The sequence below is a fragment of the Ranitomeya variabilis genome, chromosome 2, assembly GCF_051348905.1.
Source record: "Ranitomeya variabilis isolate aRanVar5 chromosome 2, aRanVar5.hap1, whole genome shotgun sequence".
NCBI classification, from domain to species: Eukaryota; Metazoa; Chordata; class Amphibia; order Anura; family Dendrobatidae; genus Ranitomeya; species Ranitomeya variabilis.
In genome coordinates this window covers 173,898,686-173,921,776 of record NC_135233.1, presented here as the reverse complement: position 1 = coordinate 173,921,776, position 23,091 = coordinate 173,898,686, and the positions used below count along the sequence as shown (strand labels likewise).

General features: G+C 42.9%; 1 protein-coding gene across 1 annotated transcript in view; it reads right to left on the bottom strand.

Annotated features, from left to right (window-relative positions):
- GALNT2 (polypeptide N-acetylgalactosaminyltransferase 2) overlaps nucleotides 1–23,091 on the bottom strand; it is a 183,102-nt gene that overhangs the window by 30,062 nt on the left and 129,949 nt on the right. Inside the window, exons 12-14 of the mRNA XM_077283219.1 lie at nucleotides 20,921–21,013; nucleotides 12,898–12,981; nucleotides 2,159–2,285 (exon numbers count right to left, since the gene is read on the bottom strand). Of these exons, the coding sequence (XP_077139334.1) occupies nucleotides 2,159–2,285; nucleotides 12,898–12,981; nucleotides 20,921–21,013 (304 nt within the window). The remainder of the gene's footprint in view (nucleotides 1–2,158; nucleotides 2,286–12,897; nucleotides 12,982–20,920; nucleotides 21,014–23,091) is intronic.

The following is a 23,091-nucleotide window of genomic DNA, read 5'->3' as shown; positions in this document are numbered from 1 at the left end:
ATAACCCTAATCAAAACCCTACATCCAACACACCCCTAACCCTAATCCCAACCCTAACCCTAATCCCAAACGTAACACTAATCCCAACCCTAATCCAAACCCTAACCCTAATCCCAACTCTAACCCTAACTTTAGCCCCAACCCTAACCATAACTTTAGCCCCCGTCGTCACAAAAAAAGTTCAATGTAACCTTTTTTTTGTACGTCGCGTCCGCCATTTCCGCGCATGCGTGGCCGTAACTCTGCCCCCTCCTCCCCAGGACATAGACTGGGCAGCGGATGCGTTGAAAAACTGCATCCGCTGCCCACGTTGTGCACAATTTTCACAACGTGCGACCGCCCCGTACCGACGCAAGTGTGAAAGAAGCCTAAGGCTACTTTCACACTAGCGTCGTACTCGGCCCATCGCAGTGTGTCGGGCCGACGTACCGCCGCTAGCGTTGTAAGCGCCGCACAACGGGTGCAGCGGATGCTGTTTTTTCAACGCATCCGCTGCCCCATTGTGAGGTGCGGGGAGGCGGGGGCGGAGTTCCGGCCACGCATGCGCGGTCGGAAATGGCGGACACGTCGCACAAAAAAGTTACATGTAGTTTTTTTTGTGTCGACGGTCCGCCAAAGCACGACGCATCCGTCGCACGACGGATGCGACATGTGGCAATCCGTCGCAATGCGTCGCTAATGCAAGCCAATGGAGAAAAAACGCATCCTGCAAGCACTTTTGCAGGATGCGTTTTTTCTCCAACGACGCATTGCGACGGAAGCCAAAAAACGCTAGTGTGAAAGTAGCCTAACCCTAACCCTAGCCCTAACCCTAAATTTAGCCCCAACCCTAACCCTAACTCTAACCCTAACCCTAACTCTAACCCTAACCCTAACTCTAACCCTAACCCTAACCCTAATTTTAGCCCCAACTTGTCTTCTCCTGCCGGCCGGCAGATGGCAGCAGATGGCGGGCGCACTGCGCATGCGCCCGCCATGATGAAAAAGCCGGCTGGCAGGAGAAGACAGAAGAGGACCCAGGAACCCCGGGTGAGTATGATAGGGTCCCCGAATCCCCCTATTTCTCTGTCCTCTGATGTGCGATCACATCAGAGGACAGAGAAATAACTGATCGCTTTTTTTTTTTTTTTTTTTGCGGTCGCCGGTAAACTATTAATTACCGGCGATCGCAAAGCAGGGGTCGGTGCAAACCGACCCCGATCATGTTCTTTGGGGTCTCGGCTACCCCCGGCAGCCGAGACCCCAAAGATCTTCCGGGTGCCGGGCGCACTGCGCGTGCGCCCGCCATTTTTTCCCGGAAAAAAGATGGCGGCGCCCATGGGGAGACACGAGGAGCACCGGGGGAGGTAGATGAGTATTGGGGGGCTATTGGGGGCCATCGGGGACCACATTTCTCTGTCCTCCGATGTGCGATCACATCGGAGGACAGAGAAATTAAACGGCAAATCGCGTTTTTTTTTTTTTTTTGTTGCGACCGCCGGTAAACGGTTAATTACCGGCGATCGCAACTCGGGGGTCGGTAAAAACCCCCTGAATCATGTTCTCTGGGGTCTCGGCTACCCTCGGCAACCGAGACCCCAGAGAAAATCCGACTCTGGGGGGCGCTATTCACTTTTTCCACAGCGCCGTTAATTAACGGCGCTGTGGATTAAGTACCCTTAGCGGCCGCCGTTAAAAGGCGTATCGGCGGTCGTTAAGGGGTTAAAATGTAGATTGTTCTTTAATTCTATAAACTACTGACAACATGTCTCCGAAGTTCCAAGCAATGAATTTTGTATTCATTTTCTGAAAATAAACTCATTTGGCATGGTTAAAAGTTTTTTTTCATTCCTATTACTTTTGGGATATTACTAGCACTTGTTTTGCCATCCAGCTTGCCCTATTGCAAGAGGACTGAACACCACAGCAGTGTTTTTTTATACTTTCCTTCGTGAAATAAGATTTGGTTCAGGTGATCACCTAATCAGAAGCACATTAAGTAGAATGAGGTGCACTCTGGTTGGAATTCAACTGACACTGGAATGGAATGACTGTCAGACATGTCATACAATATGTAATGAGTAACGCATTATAAAAGTCACATAGTTTATACATTTAAGGCACATTATAGAATTGACCCAACTGAAAATCACACCGGAATGATCACCTTTCCACCTACCTGGTTGCCCCCAGCGTTATGGCATTCATAAACACCGACGACTCCATCTGCAAAGTGGCCAAGTGTATCCAAGCAGTTTGATCCTTGTTGTAAAGCTCCAAATGCAATATCTTGATGGTCAGGAACTCTGGAGAAAAAAAACAAACTTTATAAAGAGTTTTAAAATTACAATTATTAGTACCTATAGAAACAAAGAACCACCTACTGGAGTGTAAATGTAGGTACATCTCCATTTCAGGCACAAAGGCCCGATTCATCATTTGTAATTTATTGAAGTCACTTTTCTTTCTTTGTTTTGTGGTATTCACTGAAATTTTTTTGCACCAAATTCTTCAAAGTAGAGAATGCAGTTTATGAATTTGGTGCAAAAGCAAAAAATGCTGTTTTGTATTTAATCAGTTTATGTGACTTTTATAGCCATAAGTTGCAAATCCTTTTATGAGTGACAAAAATGCGGCAAATTGAAAACTCCTCCAGAAATTTTCTTCAGGGTGAAAGAACTGCAATACGATGTACCCAAAAAATGTGACACTTGGTGAAAGCTGCAATCAATAAATCTGTCTAAAACATCTCGATAAGCAAAGGTGTAGAGGAAAATAATAATAATAAATAATAATAATATTTATTTTTATATAGCGCTAACATATTCCGCAGCGCTTTACAGTTTGTACACATTATCATCGCTCTCCTTGATGGGGCTCACAATCTAGAATCCCTATCAGTATGTCTTTGGAATGTGGGAGAAAATCGGAGAACCCAGAGGAAACCCACGCAAACACGGAGAGAACATACAAACTCCCTGCAGTTGTCCTTGGTAATAATAATAATAATAATAATAATAATAATAAAAAAAAAAAAAAAAAAAAAAAGAACTTAGAAAGTGACCCAAAACGCAGAGAATAAGGCCATGTTCACACTTTGCGGGTTCTACCGCGGATCCGCGGCGATTTTGATGCTGCGGGTCCGCAGCAGTTTCCATTGTGTTTACATTTACATGTAAACCCTATGGAAACAGCAATCCGCTGTGCACATGCTGCGGGAAAAACCACGCAGAAACGCAGCGGTTTACATTCCGCAGCATGTCACTTCTTTGTGCAGAAGCGCTGCGATTCTGCACCCATAGGAATGCATTGAACCGCTAACTTCCCACATGGGGCTGTGCCCACGATGCGGGACGTAAGCGGATAATGTGCAGATGGTACCCGGGGTGGAGGAGAGGAGACTCTCCTCCAGGCCCTGGGAACCATATTTGTGTGTAAAAAAAAAAGAATTAAAATAAAAAATAATGATATACTCACCTCTCAGCGCTGCACGCGGCCGTCCGGTATCAGGGTAGGTGTGCGAGCAGGACCTGCGATGACGTCGTGGTCACATGACCGTGACGTCGCGGTCACATGACCGTGACGTCACGAAGGTCCTTCTCGCACAGCATCTTTGGAACCGGACCGCCGCGTGCAGCGCCGAGGAGATCGGGACTTCAGAGGGTGAGTATATAAACAAGTTTTATTATTTTTAACATTACTATTGATGCTGCATATTGCTGCATATGCAGCATCAATAGTATAGGAGTAATCCCGCAGCGGAAACCGCAAGACAAACCGCGATAAATCTGCAGGGATAACCGCAGCGGTTTTGCCCTGCAGATTTATCAAATCCGCTGCGGGAGAACCCGCAGAGCACACCGCAAAGTGTGCACATAGCCTAATGCAGAAAAACTAAAGCTATTAAAATGGAATAACTTACTCAAGAAAACTGGAGAAACAACAACTATGAATAGAGGCAATGGCGTATAATGGAAATTACATGCAATACCCTACCATGAAAAGATTCCACAAAAATATACCATAGATCAGATATACATTCAAATGTTAAGGCTACATTAGTATTTATTTATTTTACTGACTTATATAGCGCCATTAATTCCACAGCACTTTACAGACATTATCAACAATTTATGTGTGCATATATGTGTGTACAATATATATTTGTTACAGATGCATAGAAACTTTCATTGTGATCCCCTATGGGGACAGTGTTGATAATGTCTGTAAAAACATAAATACACATACACACATACATACATGCCGTAGAGAGAGACAGAGAGACACACACAAACTACTAAAAAACATAAGCGAGGTGGTAGGGGCGATAAGCAGAAAGAAAGAAGTTATATAGAATTTTGCTTTCATGTGTTTTAGTGTGTTGACCCCTTAAGGGTATGTGTACAGGTGGGTTCGCTCAGGAACCTGTCTAAAAAAAAAAAGCGCTTAAAATAATGCTAAAAAGAACAAACGCATATATTGCAACGTAAATTCAAGCAATGTTGCTTTATGACAAAAGACACTGGAATGTCCTAAAAAAACATTTTCTGGCACAAAGTGGGTATGCCGAAGTCTAACAGACTCCATGTGCACATAGTCTAAGAAGGCAGCTTATTTCAGGTATAAGAAGGCAGCACTGTTTTCTGGCTATTTCTTCAATGCATTTTCTTTCACAGAAGCTGCTGTATGAGGTTTTTGCAATTTTGCAGTACAAAAAAAAAACAACTTTAAACACCTGGGCAGTCTACAGTTAATGTGCACTAAAGTTCTAATATATTAAAACAAAGTAAGCTTCTTGCATGAGATGGTGCAGCAGGCAGCTGTCAATGTCAAACACAGCCGGACTTCCCACAGAGAATGGCAGTGCTTCCTCCTACAAACCAGCAGTCATATACAGTGGGTACGGAAAGTATTCAGACCCCTTTACATTTTTCACTCTTTGTTTCATTGCAGCCATTTAGTAATTTCAAAAAAGCTCATTTTTTCTCAGTAATGTACACTCTGCACCCCATCCTGACTGAAAAAGAGAAATGTAGAAATTATCGCAAATTTAATAAAAAAGAAAAACTGAAATATCATATGATCTTAAGTATTCAGACCCTTTGCTCAGACACTCATATTTAAGTCACATACTGTCCATTTCCCTGTGATCCTCCTTGAGATGGTTCTGCTCCTTCATTGGAGTCCAGCTGTGTTTAATTAAACTGATAGGACTTGATTTGGAAAAGCACACACCTGTCTATATAAGACCTCACCATGCATGTCAGACCAAATGAGAATCATGAGGTCAAAGGAACTGGCCAAGGAGCTCAGAGACAGAATTGTGGCAAGGCTCAGGTCTGGCCAAGGTTACAACAGAATTTCTGGAGTACTCAAGGTTCCTAAGAACACAGTGGCCTCCATGATCCTTAACCCCTTCATGACCCAGCCTATTTTGACCTTAATGACCTGGCCGTTTTTTGCAATTCTGACCAGTGTCCCTTTATGAGGTAATAACTCAGGAACGCTTCAACTGATCCTAGCGGTTCTGAGATTGTTTTTTTCGTGACATATTGGGCTTCATGTTAGTGGTAAATTTAGGTCGATAATTTTTGCGTTTATTTGTGAAAAAAATGGAAATTTGGCTAAAATTTTGAAAAGTTCGCAATTTTCAAATTTAGAATTTTTATTCTGTTAAACGAGAGAGTTATGTGACACAAAATAGTTAATAAATAACATTTCCCACATGTCTACTTTACATCAGCACAATTTTGGAAACAAATTTTTTTTTGGCTAGGAAGTTATAAGGGTTAAAATTTGACCAGCAATTTCTCATTTTTACAACGAAATTTACAAAACCATTTTTTTTTTTTTTTAGGGACCACCTCACATTTTAAGTCAGTTTCAGGGTTCTATATGGGTGAAAATACCCAAAAGTGATACCATTCTAAAAACTGCACCCCTCAAGGTGCTCAAAACCACATTCAAGAAGTCTATTAACCCTTCAGGTTGCTTCACAGCAGCAGAAGCAACATGGAAGGAAAAAATGAACATTTAACTTTTTAGTCACAAAAATGATCTTTTAGCAACAATTTTTTTATTTTCCCAAGGGTAAAAGAAAGACTGGACCGCAAAAGTTATTGTACAATTTGTCCTGAGTACGCCGATACCCCATATGTGGGGGGGAACCACTGTTTGGGCGCACGACAGGGCTCAGAAGGGAAGGAGCGCCATTTGACTTTTTCAATGAAAAATTGGCTCCAATCTTTAGCGGACACCATGTCACATTTGGAGAGCCCGTGTGTGCCTAAACATTGGAGCTCCCCCACAAGTGACCCCATTTTGGAAACTAGACCCCCGAAGGAGCTTATCTAGATGCATAGTGAGCACTTTGAACCCCCAGGTGCTTCACAAATTGATCGGTAAAAATTAAAAAAGTACTTTTTTTCACAAAAAAATTATTTTAGCCTCAATTTTTTCCTTTTCACATGGGCAACAGGATAAAATGGATCCTAAAATGTGTTGGGTAATTTCTCCTGAGTACACCGATACCTCATACGTGGTCACAAACCACTGTTTGTGCACATGGCAAGGCTCGGAAGGGAAGGAGCGCCATTTGACTTTTGAATGAAAAATTAGCTCCAATCGTTAGCGGACACCATGCCGCGTTTGGAGAGCCCCTGTGTGCCTAAACATTTTACCTCCCCCACATGTGACCCCATTTTGGAAACTAGACCCCCCAAGGAACTTATCTAGATGCATAGTGAGCACTTTGAACCCCCAAGTGCTTCACAGAAGTTTACAACGCAGAGCCGTGAAAATAAAAAATCATTTTTCTTTCCTCAAAAATGATGTTTTAGCAAGCAATTTTTTATTTTCGCAAGGGTAACAGGAGAAATTGTTGCCCAGTTTGTCCTGAGTATGCCGATACCCCATATGTTTGGGTAAACCACTGTTTGGGCTCACGTCGGGGCTCGGAAGGGAGGGAGCACCATTAGACTTTTTGAACGCAAGATTGGCTGGAATCAATAGTGGCGCCATGTTGCGTTTGGAGACCCCTGATGTGCCTAAACAGTGGAAACTCCTCAATTCTAACTCCAACACTAACCTCAACACACCCCTAACCCTAATCCCAATTCTAGCCATAACCCTAATCACAACCCTAACCCCAACACACCCCTAATCACAACACACCCCTAACCCTAATCCCAACCCTAAAACTAATCCCAACCATAACCACAACCCTAACCCCAACACACCCCTCACATCGTGTGAGATTTTTCTGCACCATTTCTGAAAAATCCGCAGGTAAAAGGCACTGCGTTTTACCTGCGGATTTACCGCGGATTTCCAGTGTTTGTTGTGTGGATTTCACCTGCCAATTCCTATTGAGGAACAGGTGTAAAACGCTGCGGAATCCGCACAAAGAATTGACATGCTGCCGAAAATACAACACAGCGTTTCCGAGCGGTATTTTCCGCACCAAGGGCACTGCGGATTTGGTTTTCCATAGATTTACATGGTACTGTAAACCTGATGGAAAACTGCTACGAATCCGCAGCGGCCAATCCGCTGCAGATCCACAGCCAAATCTGCACAGTGTGCACATAGCCTAATTCTAACCGTAACCCTAGTTCTAACCCTAATTCTAACCCTAGCGGCAAAAAAAATATATATTTTCTTTATTTTATTATTGTCCCTACCTAAAGGGGTAGTTCATTTACTATTTTTTTATTTTGATCACTGTGATAGGTTTTATCACAGTGATCAAAATGTACCTGGAACTAATCTGCCGGCCAGCAGATTTGGCGGACGCACTGCGCATGCGCCCGCCATTTTGGAAGATGGCGGCGCCCATGGAGAAGGCAGACGGACACCGGGAGGCTCGGTAAGTATGAGGGGGTGGGATCGGAGCACGGGGGGTGGATCGGAGCACGGGGGGAGTGGACAGGAGAGCGGACAGGAGGATGGGGGGGAGCAGACAGGAGGACGGGGGGGCAGACCACTGTACGGGGCAGAAAGGAGGACTGGGGAGGAGATCGGTGCCGGTGGGGGGGGGCAGGTCAGGGTTTCCAGCCATGGCCGATGATATTGCAGCATCGGCCATGGCTGGATTGTAATATTTCACCACTTTTCACAGGTGAAATATTACAAATTGCTCTGATTGGCTGTTTCACTTTCAACAGCCAGTCAGAGCGATCGTAGCCACGGGGGGGGGGCGAAGCCACCCCCCCTAGGCTGAAGTACTACTCCCCATGTCCCTGCAGATCGGGTGAAATTGGAGTTAACCCTTTCACCTGATCTGCAGGGACGCGATCCCTCCATGACGCCACATAGGCGTCACAGGTCGGATTGGCACCAACTTTCATGACGCCTACGTGGTGTCACAGGTCGGGAAGGGGTTAAATGGAAGAAGTTTGGGACCACCAGAAGTCTTCCTAGATCTGGCCGTCCAGCCAAACGGAGCAATCGTGGGATAAGAGCCTTGGCGAGAGAGGTAAAAAAAGAACCCCAAGATCACTGTGGCTGAGCTCCAGAGATGCAGTAGGGAGATGGGAGAAAGTTCCACAAAGTCAACTTATCACTGCAGCCCTCCACCAGTCCGGCCTTTATGACAGAGTGGTCCAAAAGAAGCCTCTCCTCAGTGCAAGACATATGAAAGAACACATAGAGTTTGCTAAAAACACATGATGAACTTCCAGACTTTGAGAAATAGGATTCTCTGGTCTGATGAGACGAAGATAGAATTATCACCAAAAAACATCTAAGCAGGGGCTGGCTGGCACTTTTCAGCCAGTGGGGCAATCACAAGGCAGTGGCCCTCGAGTTGCGGTTGCCCACCTTTACCCTGCTTATCTCTGGCCACTGCATTAAAGCAGCAGAGATAACAGGGTTTAAAAACAGGCTGGTACATATGGGAACAGAATGGAACTTGCTGCATAGATATGGGAGCAGAAGGAAGCCATCTACATACACAGATACTGTAACAAAAGAAAGCTGACTACATAGACACGAGAAATGATCCAAGATTACCATGTAGATTAGGGAACTGAAAGGAGCTTACTACAGAGATATGGAAGCAAAACCGAGCTGACCACAGAGATACGGAAGCAGAACCAAACTTACTACAGAGATAAGGGAGCCGAACCGAGCTTACTGCCTACATAGATACTGTAACAGAAGCAAGCTGACTACATAGACACGAGAACCGAACCAAGAGTACTACATAGATAAGGGAACTGAAATGAGCTTACTACAGAAATATGGAAGCAAAACGGAGTTTACTACAGAGATATGGGAGGAGAACCGTGCTTGCAACAGACATAAGGGAGCAGAATCGAGCTTACTACATAGATATGGGAGCAGAACAAAGCTTACTACATAGAAAAGGGAGGAGAACGGAGCTTACTATAAAGATATAGGAAAAGAACCAAGCTTACGGCATACATATGGCACCAGAATCTAGATTACTACATCGATACAGTACCAGAACCAAGCTTACTGTTTAGATATGGTACCATAACTGACCTTTCTTACAAACATACATACAACACCAGAAACATAGACATGTAAACACATGGTATGGCAGGGGCATTGCAAGGGTCCTAAAAGATCAGGGACCCTTGCCCCAAAGTGCTTGTCTCCCCATATGAACTCCCTATAGCCATTTAAACTAGCATCTACATATATATATATATATATATATATATATATATATATATATAATTACAGCATACCACTGTTGTTAACCAAAAACAGACAATGCAAAGACCAATATTATCAAAATTACTGCAATAAAAGGCAAAAACAATACAGCTACACAATGTCCACCGCTATCACCACTACATAGCGATTTTGTAACATAATATGACCATTACCTCTACATAACAAAACACTCTATACAAAAAACAATGATACCACCATACACCTTCTACTACATAATGACTGAAACACACTAAGCTGTTACTAAATAAAAAAAGGAAAAAAAAGCTACTAAAAATAATCCTACCATAAAGTAACTTTATATTGTTAGATACCATCTTGAAAATTACCCCGGTATATTTAGTCAAACAATTAATTATGGTAACTCACCCTTAATGTGACGGCTGGAGCTGCTTCTCTTTGTGCAGTTGTGATGTTAGGTGATACTGAACATGTTGCTTCTCACAGCTGCTTTTCCAGGTTTGTGGCGGCCAGGAGAGCAGACAACTTTTTGTCATAAGTTTTGTAAATCATATACATCACCATAGGAGACGCTGAGACAGCTGTATATACACCACATAGGAGACGATGGGACTGCTGTATAAGCATCACATAGGAGACACTGACTGCTGTCTATAAATCACATAGGAGGCGCTGAGATTGCTGTATCTATATCACATAGGAGACGCAGGGAGTGCTGTATATACATCACACAGGAGATGCTGGGACTGCCGAATATACATCACATGGGAGACGCTGGGACTGCTGTACATACATAACATAGGAAATATTGACACTGCTGTATATGCATCACAGGAGACACTGGGGTCATATAAATTACAGGAGGGGCATACACATCACATGAGATGCTGGGACATATTCATCACCAGGGAGGCTGGGGAGAATAAACATCACTGAGGGCTATATACATCACTAGGAAGCACAGACAGCACTGGGGGCTATATTCAGCACTGGGGGCTACATACATCACCGTTGGAGGGATATACAGCACTGGGGGCGATATACAGTACTCCGTGGGATATACAGCACTTCTAGGGAAAATGCAGCACTGGGGAATATACATATCACTAGGAGCACATACAGCCCTGGGGGGATATACAGCACTTGGGGAGGGGGGATATACAGCACTGGGGGGGGACAGGCATCGCCGGGGAGGCACATAGATCACCGGGGGGACAGATCACCGGGAGTGGCACGAAGATCACAGGGGTGGGGGCACAGATCACAGGGGGGAGCACAAAGATCACTGGGGGGCACAGAGATCACCGGAGGGTGGCACGAAGATCACAGGGGGGCACAGAAATCACAGAGATCACAGAGGAACACATAGTTGGGGGGGCACAGAGATCACATGGGAGCAAATATCACAGGGGGGTACATAGCAAGGGGATACAGGGATCACAGGGGTGCACAAAAATCACAGGGGGGCAGAAAGATGGGAGCCACAGAGATCACAGGGGGGCATATAGCTGGGGGGCACAGAGATTACAAGGGGCATATAGCTGGGGGGCACAGAGATTACAAGGGGCATAAATCTGGTGGGCACAGAGATTACAGGGGGCATATAGTTGGCAGGCACAGATCATAGGGGGCATATAGCTGGCGGGCACAGAGTTCACAGGGGTGCATATAGCTGGGGGGCACAGAGATCACAGGGGGCATATAGCTGGTGGACACAGAAATCACAGGGGGGCATATAGCTGGAGGGGGCAGGGGGAACAGAGATCACACGGGGGCACATAGCTGGGGGCACAGAAATCACAGGGAGCACATAGCTGTGGGGCACATAAATCACCAGCAGACAGGCATCGAGCTGCCGACACAGAGATCGCTCTGAACTCTCTGGCAGCAGTTCCTCTTCCGGAACAGGAGGACGTGAGAGCATTGGGCGCTAACCCCGCCCACCCCAGCGCTAACCCTGTAATGAACGCTGCGTGCACTTGAGGGTTAAAGGGCTGGCAGCTGGCAGGATAGGGCTGCCGCCCGAGCATTGTGGACTCCGGGGACTTGCCCGCGGGTCGCATGAAAACTTTTGCTATGCGCAGCCATTCCTGTCCAGCTGCTGGGGGGAGCCTTTGCCTCTCTGCCACCTGGCCCAGCCCGCCACTGATTCAAAGCGGTACGTGTTGAGAAAACCAGGCACTGAACATCACCTGCCCAATACAATCCCAACAATGAAACATGTTGGTGGCAGCATCATGCTATGGGGGTGTTTTTTAGCTGCAGGGACAGGACGACTGGTTGTCATTGAAGGAAACATGAATGCGGCCAAGTACAGAGATATCCTGGATGAAAACCTCTTCCAGAATGCTCTGGACCTCAGACTTGGCCGAAGGTTAACCTTCCAACAAGACAATGACCCTAAGCACACAGCTAAAATAAGAAAGGAGTGACTTCAGAACAACTCTGTGACCATTCTTGACTGGCCCAGCCAAAGCCCTGACCTAAACCAATTGAGCATCTCTGGAGAGACCTGAAAATGGCTGTCCACCAATGTTCACCATCCAACCTGACAAAACTGGAGAGGATCTGCAAGAAAGAATGGCAGAGAATCCCCAAATCCAGGTGTGAAAAACTTGTTGCATCATTCCCAAGACGACTTATGTCTGTACTAGCTCAAAAGGGTGCTTCTACTCAATACTGAGCAAAGGGTCTGAATACTTATGACCATGTGATATTTCAGTTTTTCTTTTTTAATTTACAAAAACTACTATATTTCTGTTTTTTCAGTCAAGATGGGGTGCAGAGTGTATATTAATGAGAAAACAAAAGAACCTTTTTGAATTTACCAAATGACTACAATGAAACAAAGAGTGAAAAATTTAAAGGGGTCTGAATACTTTCCATACCCACTGTAATTGCTAGATGTAGGGTTAGAGCAGGACTTGCTGCTATGCAGGCAGTGGGCTGAATCTCCATTGTAACAGGTCTCCTGATCAAAGCCTGACTGCTTCATAGAAACATATGAATCCATCAAACTATTCATGAGAGCTGCAACCAGTCCATGCTCAGATCAAACAGCATGGATGTTTGAAAGAGCCCTTAAAATATTTTTGTTTTAAAGGTCTTAAAAGTGTGTTTTGTATAGGCCAAGTGAAAACAGGCATGGTAATATTTCAACATTATTGTTTTTATAATCTGCATTACTTCTACTGGCTTTCATGGAGTTAACAAAATAAAAAAAAGCTACTATTAACCCAGCATTAAAAATGTCACCTTAGCTCTGGATAAACATTTTCCAAATACCACTTAAAAGGTTTGCAGCCCAGTTTTTTCTTCAACTCTGTACGGCTCTGAATACTGGAGACAAGAAACACAAAGATGTTAGGTGAACAGAAAGCTAAACCACAATCTTCTTATTAAAAATCTGAAGGTTTTTTTCAAACAGGAGGTATACTATCCAGTAACTTTCGATTCAGGTGAACTTGCAGCACTATGTCTATATCTGTCTCCTCCCCCTACATATAACTGTTTAGGCACCAAATGCCATCTCCTATCTCAGTATTCTGCATTCACTGAAGACACATTTTGGCTGTGAATTGAGAATATTGAGAATAAAAGATCAGTCCAGGAGGAGAAAGAAGCAGAACATATCAAAGTGTCATGTATTCATGTGCACTATTCATTTATGGAACAAAAAACAACATTTAAAACGACAGTTACCTTTTCAAGGCTATGGACACTGTTGCACAGATTTATTATTTTAATTGTTCATGTCCTTCCTAAATGCAGTTTAGCAACTTTCTAACTAGTCTCCATTAAAAAATTATCTACTATATTTTCTGCTTGTAGTGTTGATAAGGCTTTAATCTAACATAGAGCTCCTGTTCCAGCTCTCGGCTCCCTCAACTCCCTACAGTGTTATAGATAGCAGCAGTACTGAGTGGATTTGCACACAAATTTCAAGAGTGGAAAAAGGGGAAAAGGATGTACAGGCTCACAGAGAGAAGTGTGACCAGGCTAGAGAAAAAAAAGAAAAGCACACAAGGAGGAACCAAGTTTAGAAACTTAGCTGACGTGAGCTAATGAAGACTGCTGAGGAAAACAAAAAGAATAAAGAAATTAAAGAGAATATGAGTTAAATCTAAAATTCCTCAATGTATCCCTCCTTTTACTCTGATGAGCTTTACACACTCTTTGGCATTCTGTCAAGCAGCGTCATCTAGTTTGTCTTCAAATGACTACGCGTGCCTTGTCAAAAGTTCATTTCTGGAATCATAGACCTTCAGAGAGTGTTCACAAAAATCAGGTGTGCTTTGCAGGAGGTTTTTACTCAATTCCATACAGTACTGAACTCTATCCATCAACTGTTTTAAAGCCACAATATGACAAGAACTACTCAACTATATAAAAAGAAACAACAGCTCCTCATAACTTTTAAACAGTCAATGAAGGTCAGTCAATCAGAAAAAATCCTGGAACCTTGAAGGTACCTTTAAATGCAGTGATGAAAACCTTCAACCACTATGATGAAATTGGATCTCATGAGGACTGCCTCAGGAGAGTGAAGAACAAGAACAACTGCTGAAGAGAATAAGTTCAGAGTTACCAGCATCAAAAAAGGCAAATTGACAGTATCTCCAAAAAGGTAGGTGAGAAAACAAGGGGATCTGCTACCTTGGATCTAATCCTTATAAACAGGGTGGAAATGCAAGAGTGGCGGGGACCTTAGGAGGTAGCGACCATGCTATTTTAGAATTTTGAATAACTAGAGGAGGAAAGACCTATGAAGACTCAGACTTCAAAGCTAAATTTCAGAAAGACAGATTTTAAGAGACTCAGAAAGATTTGGAGGGATCCAATGACTGGATATCCTTAAGGACAAAAAAAAGTCCAGGAAGGATGGGAAATTTTGAAAAATGAGATTCTCAAAGCACAATCGTTAACAATTTCGAAAAGAGGGATGAAAAGGAAGCATTTAAGGAAACCAGGATGGATGAACACAGAATGAAACACATGCTAAAAAGCAAGAAAGAAAGATTCATCAATGGAAAGAGGGAGGCATATCTCAAGAAGAATATAATGCTGTCTGCAGAACCTGCAGAGCACGAATCAGATTAGCTAAGGCGGACAACGAAATAAGGCTTGCAAGAGATGTTAAAAGCAATAAAAAAGGATTCTGGGGATATGTCAAAAGTAAAAGAAAAGTCAAAGATGCTATAGGATATTTACAGGATGAAAATGATGAAATGGTAAGAAAGGATGTTGAGAAGGCCGAACTTTTATATTTCTATTTTGCATCTGTTGCATCTCAGAAAGGAAATGTAACATCAACTGTTCTTCACTGTCCTATTAAAGGAAAAGAAGAATCCAGGATATCTATAAACAGAAAGATAGTGAGGAAACACTTAGCTAACATAAATGAATTCAAGTCTCCAGGTCCAGATGAATTACACCCCAGAGTACTGAAGGAGATAGCAGAAATTTTTGAACCACTCTCCATAATCTTTGAAAATTCTTGGAGAACAGAAGTCCCAGAAGACTGGAGTAGAGCAAATGTTGTTCCTATCTTCAAAAAGGTGAAGAAGGTGGACCGAAGGAACTACAGACCGGTGAGTCTTACTAGTATACAAAGGAAAGATCTTTGAATAAATTATTAAACAACATGTATATAAGTACCTGGAAAAGAATGAAGTGATTACCCAGAGTCAGCATGGCTTTGTAACTAATAAGTCAAGTCAGACTAACTTAATTTCCTTCTATGACAGAATCACTGACTGGGTGGATCAGGGAAATGCTGTAGATACACTGTGTTCCAAATTATTATGCAAATTGGATTTAAGTGTCATAAAGATTTAATTGTTTTGTTTTTCAAATAAACTTGTGGATGGTATTGTGCCTCAGGGGTCAATGGATCACTGAAATCAATCTTAAACATGTGATAATTAGTTTTCAAGGTGATTCTAATTAAAGGAAAACTACTTAAAAATGATGTTCCACATTATTAAGCAGGCCACAGGTTTCAAGCAATATGGGAAAGAAAAAGGATTTCTCTTCTGCTGAAAAGAAATAAATAGTGCAATGCCTTGGACAAGGTATAAAAACATTAGATATTTCACGAATACTTAAGAGTGATCATCATACTGTGATGAGATTTGTGACTGAAACAGAGCACAGACAGAGTTCATGCAGATAAAGGCATAATGAGGAAAGTTTCTGCCAGACAAATTCATTGTATTAAGAGAGCAGCTGCCAATTACCATTACAAAGCAGCAAACAGTTATTTGAAGCTGCTGGTGCCTCTGGAGTCCCTCGAACCTCAAGGTGTAGGATCCTTCAAAGGCTTGCTGTAGTGCATAAACCTACTATTCGGCCACCCCTAAACAGTGTTCATAAACAGAAACGGTTGCAGCAGGCCCAGACATACATGAAGACTAATTTTCAAACAGTCTTGTTTACTGATGAGTGTCGAGCAACCCTGGATGATCCAGATGGATAGAGTAGTTGATGGTTGGTGGATGGCCACCATGTCCCAACAAAGCTGTGACATCAGCAAGGAGGTAGAGGAGTCATGTTTTGGGCCGGAATCATGGGGAAACAGCTGGTAGGGCCCTTTAAGGTTCCTGAAGGTGTGAAAATGACCTCTGCATAGTATATAGTTTCTGACTGACAACTTTCTTCCATGGTATAAAAAGCAGAAACGTGCCTTCAGGAGCAAAATCATCTTCATGCATGACAATGCACCATCTCATGCTGCAAAGAATCCCTCTGAGTCATTGGCTGCTATGGGCATAAAAGGAGATAAACTCATGGTGTGGCCACCATCTTCCCCTGACCTCAACCCTATAGAGAACCTTTGGAGTATCATCAAGCAAAAGATCTCTGAGGGTGGGAGGCAGTTCACATCAAAACAGCAGCCCTGGCAGGCTATTCTGACTTCATGCTAAGAAATACAAGCAAAAACTCTCCAAAAACTCACAAGTTCAATGGATGCAAGAATTGTGAAGGTGATATCAAAGAAGGGTTCCTAGGTTAACATGTAATTTAGCCTGTTAGGATGTTTTGGAGTTAAATAGCTTTTTTGTTCAGTGAATGTGACCTCCTAATGCTGCAAATTTCACAAATGAGCATTTTCAGTTCTTTAAAACATATCAACTGTTTAGAAATTCTACTGTGCCTAATAATTTGGAACAGTGCATTTTGAGTTTTTATTCATTTTGGAGATTATACTGTTATCATTGGGAGGTTTCTTCAATAAAATTCGATGTATACTCTAACGGGTGATGACTTATTAGACTGACTTTCATTTGCACCGACCATTTAGGAAAATCCGAGAAAAATGTAATTTGCATAATAATTTGGAACATGGTGTATAGCAGGGGTGTCAAACTGCATTCCTCGAGGGCCTCAAACCATGCGTGATTTCAAGATTTCCTTAGCATTGCACAAGGTGCAGGAATCATTATCTGTGCAGGTGGTTAAATTATCACCTGTGCAATACAAGGAAATCCTGAAAACATGACCAGGTTGCGGCCCTCGAGGAATGCAGTTTGACACCCCTGGTGTATAGTATATCCTGACTTCAGCAAAGCATTTGACAAAGTATCTCACACAATCCTCATTGAAAAAATGGCTAAGTATGGAATGGACAAGGAAACTGTTAGGTGGATTCATAACTGGCTTAGTGATCGGACCCAAAGAGTGGTCGTAAATGGCTGCACACACAGTTGGAAGAATGTCTCAAGTGGGGTACCACAGGGCTCTGGCCTGGGCCCTGTATTGTTTAACATCTTTATAAACGATTTAGATGAAGGAATTGAGGGTAAACTGATTAAATTTGCTGATGACACAAAGCTAGGAGGGATAGCTAATACTAGAGAAGAGAGAGAAAGAGAGAGGATTAAAAAATATATAAATAAACTGGAGCAGTGGGCAGCAACTAACAAAATGGTTTTTAATAGGGAAAAATGCAAAGTACTACATCTGGGCAATAAAAATGAAAAAAGCAACAACAGAATGGGAGGAATAGGGCTAAGCAAGAGCACATGTGAAAAAGACTTGGGTATACTAATAGATCACAGACTGAACATGAGTCGACAGTGCGATGCAGCTGCAAAAAAAGAAAATGCAATTCTGGGATGTATTAACAGAAGCATACAGTCTAGATCACGTGACGTCATTATTGCCCTCTACTCCTCTTTGGTCAGACCACATCTGGAATACTGTGTTCAATTCTGGGTATAGCATTTTAAAAAAGATATCAACAAACTGGAGCACGTTCAGAGAAGAGAGACCAGAATGGTGACTGGTCTGCAAACCATGTCCTATGAGGAACGGTTACAGGATTTGGGAATGTTTAGCTTGCAAAAAAGACTGAGAGGAGACTTAACCCTCCGTCAGGGGCAACTGATCTGACAGGCGCAGCTCACTTAGGCTACTTTCACACTAGCGTCGTGCACTGCACGTCGCTATGCGTCGTTTTGAAGAAAAAACGCATCCTGCAAAAGTGCTTGCAGGATGCGTTTTTTCTCCATAGACTTGCATTAGCTATGGAGTGAGATGCATTGCCACACGTCGCAACACTAGTGCGACGGTTGCGTCGTGTTGCGTCGGTCCGTCGCCACCAAAAAAAGTTGCTTGTAACGTTTTTTGGTGCGTCGAGACCGTCTTTTCCGACCGCGCATGCGTGGCCGGAACTCCGCCCCCGCCTCCCCGCACATCACAATGGAGCAGCGGATGCGTTGAAAAACAGCATCCGCTGCCCCCGTTGTGCGGCGCTTTCACTGCTTGCGTCGGTACGTCGCAACGACGCAATTCGTCGTGCGTCGTACGACGCTAGTGTGAAAATAGCCTTAGTTTCATTTCTCTATTTTCAGTGGTTTGTCTGGGAAACACCCTCCTCCCAGTACCTTCCTAACTTTAAAGGCTGTGTGAAACCTGAGAAGCCTCTTGTGCTGCAGAGCTGCAGGAGATCAGATATCAGTGTTTTGGCTTCTCCAGCTCATTGCCCCTGAATGCGTCACACCTTTGAAGGTTAGTATTTGCTGTTTTCATTCATCTCAATTGTTTTTTTAGTTTTTTGTTTTATGAATAGCTAGTGCTAAATTTGTGGATTTGTCATAGAAGGTTTTGTTTGAAATAAGAGTGTGCTTCTCAGGCACATTGCACCCTAACACATATTCTCTCTCTTGCTTCAGCTTTTCTTCTGAAATGGCGAGGAGAATATTTGACTTGTCAAATGCCCTTCATGTTGAGCAAGTGCAAAATATACTGCTTGCTGATGAGACAGACCCCTTACAGCTAGAAGATTTAGGGGAAGAAAGTGACATTGATTCAGAAGATGATGTGGAAGAATGTCCAGATGTGTCTGATACAGATCAAGATGGAGAGAGTGAGGAGGATGCTCAAGACATAGAAACATATTACTTTTCTGGTTAATAAACATTTTTGTCCACCTGATTATGTGTATTCTCATTTATTACATTCCTATTAAGGTAACTTTTAGAGCATTGAAATTTTAAAAAAAGGAAAATATAGCCAATTTTCTAGCCTGTGCCGGACAGGAGCAATGTCCCTAAACTCGTTATGAAACATATTGCCCCTGACGGAGGGTTAATAGCTGCCTACAAATGTGTCAAGGGCTGTCACATTGTAGAAAGATCATCTTTATTCTCATTTGCACAAGGAAGGACTAGAAGCAATGTGATGAAACTGAATGGGAGGAGACACAGATTAGATGCTAGAAATTTTTTTTTGACAGGGTGATCAATGAGTGGAACAGACTGCCATGACAGGTGGCGAGTTCTCCTTCAATGGAAGTCTTCAAACAGAGGCTGGACAGACATCTGTCTGGGATTATTTAGTGAATCCTGCTTTGAGCAGGGGGTTGGCCAGATGACCCAGGAGGTCCCTTCAAACTCTACCATTCTAGGATTCTATGCTCAGTTATCAATTAGTGGACACATCTCAACATCTATTGCCTAGAGGGGACTGCAGGAAACAAGCCTTTATGGTCAAATTGCTGTGAAGAGAATTATGAAGGACTGCAAGAAGAGACATGTTTAGTTCAAGCAACACGAGGAATGAAAATGAGATCAGAGCAAATCTCTACTGTGGTCTAATGAATTAAAATGTTAGGTTTTTTTTTTAGTACCAACTGCCATGTCTTTGAGACTTCGGAAAGGTGAGCAGACAGTTTTTTTTACATCTGGTGAACATCATGAAGCATGGATGATGAGGTGTGATGGTTGCTTTGCTGATGACCTAAATAAAGGTTTATTCGAAATTCAAGGCACAGTTATCCAAACAGGATAACTATAACATTCTGCAACAACATGAATTCCCATCTGATTTGCAACAAGTGGGACTATCAATTTTGTTGTAAAAGGACCACGACCCAAAACACACCTCTACTTTATGTAAGGGCTTGAAACCAGGAAGGAGAGGGACAGGGTGGTGCAGCATCAAAAGCTATGGATTCCACAATCACTTGACCTCAACCCAATTGAGATGGTTTGGGATGAGTTGGACAGCACTGTGAAGGCAACCAATCAATAAGTGCTCAGCACCTCTGGGAATGCCTTCAAGATTGTTGGAAAGCCATTCCTGGTGAAGACCTGATGAAACTGCTTGAGAGAACGCCAATGGGTGTAAAGTTTCCATCAAAGTAAAAAGAGGAAGGAGTAAGTGAGGAACCTAAGGTTTAACATATATCCTGGTTTCTTATGTTTCTTTACTCCTTGTTTCCATATGTATTCCTTTGTGGTTTTGCTTTCTTCAATCTACAATGTGCACATTCCAGTAAGAAAAAAATAAAAACTCTTGACTGGTACTGTATGAATATTCCAGATATAAATTTTCATAGCGGCACCTGAATGATTTACAGCTACTAGCCCAGTAGCTAGCCAGGCTGAGTACATGTGGGGGTTGCCTGGTTGCTAGGGAATCCCCACACGTAATCAAGCAGGCTAGTAGCTGTAAATCATTCAGCTGCCGCGATGAAAACTAAATCTCTGCGTAGTCATAAATACTCGGAGGTCACCCGAACGTGCTCAGGAAAACCCGAGCAACGAGTTCACTCGCTCATCACGATTGACTATCATTCTTTTTACATTAACCTCTTTGGGATCGGTGAGGGAATCAGCAATCACACCCCATCAATCGGGAAGTTGTTTTCTATCCACACTTCCAAACCTGGTACAACCCATTTAAGGATTTTTCATGTAGGCAATGCCTGCTATATCAGCACAAGCATAAAGAAATTAGTAAGCTTTAAGATGGGATTTACAAAATTACTTACTTTCCATATGGTACATTTCTGGCTGACGGCACAGCTGCATAGTAGAAATTTTTGTATTCATCCATCCACACCTCAGCAGCTCTTCTAGTGTTTCTTTATCAGGATAGAAAGAAATTAGGACATAAAAAGGATGCATACATATCCAAGATATATCACATGTGAAAAGGATTTGTCACTTTCCCTTGTTAGTGCAACTTTAGTCACAAGCTGATCAGCACTTCTGTCCATATAATGGCTGCTGGTGGGGGAGCATGTGACCAGACCTGTCTGTTAGGTTCCTCCATTAGCAAAACAACTCCCATGGGGAAACTACATTTCTACTGGCAGAGACTGATGGACAGGTCTGGTCGCATGTTCCACTGTATACCACTCCAGCCACTGTATAGAACAGATGTGCTGATCAGTTTGAGGGAATTAACATTTTTAAGCATTTTTTTTTATTATAAAAAATTACCTTTTATGCAAATTTGAGTACAAATTATTTGCATTTATAAAGTGCTGAGTGTTATTTTGGCAATGTGCAGGGGTCACCTTTCAGAGAATATATACAGTACAGGCCAAAAGTTTGGACACACCTTCTCATTTAAAGATTTTTCTGTATTTTCATGACTATGAAAATTGTAAATTCACATTAAAGGCATCAAAACTATGAATTAACGCGTGGAATTATATACTTAACAAAAAAGTGTGAAACAACTGAAAATATATCTTATATTCTAGGTTCTCTAGGTACTCGCTTAGCAAGAGGATTAAGGCACATGGGCACGTTTTTCTCACAAAACAGTCTATTTGGTTTATTTTGCAATCATAAGCCACTTGAGGCTCAATACACTCCACAGCATTTCATAGTATACGGCTTTAAGACGCAGTTACTAAACACACTGGACCTCTTTGTCCAGTTACTGTGGGTGGCCGCACGTCGAACAGTTAATTAATGTCCATGGAACACAACAGGCACCAACACACGACATTAGGTTGCAGTCTATCATGCTGGACCTTACTCCGTCCAGTTACGATGGGTGACCGCACAGTTCATTAACTGACCCCGTCAGTGCACACAGTTCCCAATACTCTGGGTTACCTTCCAGGAGCTCCTGCTCCACATGCTCACTCCTGTCTGTACTCTCTCTCCCAGGGAAGCTACCCAACTGGGATCACCGTCCCGGACAAGGCCTTGCTCACCAGGTCACCTGACAGTCCAGATCCAGATCCTTCTGGTCTGTAGCTCCCCCAATACAGTAGCCGGCACCGGCTCTGCAGGACAATGACATCACCTGTGCTCTTCAGGCCTCTGTGATGGATGGTCCTACTCCCAGGACCATCCATCACAGAGGCCATCCAGGTCCACGGCCTCTCCGTTTGCTATTCAGGACGTCCAGCCACTCATAGGAATGTCCAACACAAGCCTTCCAGGACCTGACATACCAACCATGTGACCAGACCACAGTCACATTATATCACAGAAGCCACTCCCACAGGTGAGAGGTGTGTGTGTGGTTAGTCAGACCCGCCCAGCTCTCCAACTAACCCTATAAGCCTCCCTTTACAACTACACAAACACATCTCTTATGGAACTACAAGTCCCAGGACAACAATACTGTCTTACAGCGCAGACTCCCTCTATGACACATACCAGCCATTTACAATCATGCTGGACACTGTCTCACCATCATAATTACACCTGCACCATAAAAGAAAAAAAAAAAATCAATTTCAGAATTGCGGCTACAAATCCTTCCTAAAAAATGTAATAGAAACTGATCAAAATGTGGTGGTATGTACCCCAAAATAAATATCAATAAAACCATCATGCAAAAAAACAAACACTTACAGACATTAATCATCAGAAAAATAAATATTTTCTGGAAAATGGTGACATAAACCAGATTTTTTTCCCTTTACAAACTTCTGAACTTTTTATCTCCATTTAAATGAAAAAAAAAATCTATTCAAATTTGGTGTTACCATAATCTTACTGACAGAACCACATTTCAGTGTAATTTTTACCACAGAAAAATAAAACTCCAACAATCATGGTGGAATTGCATGCTGGTGAGTGTTTTTTCCCCCTAATAATTATTACCGGGATTAGTGTGCCTTGAAAAAGCATACCCCGTGAACATATCCACATTTTTTCATGTTACTGTACACCCACAAACCTTAATGTATTT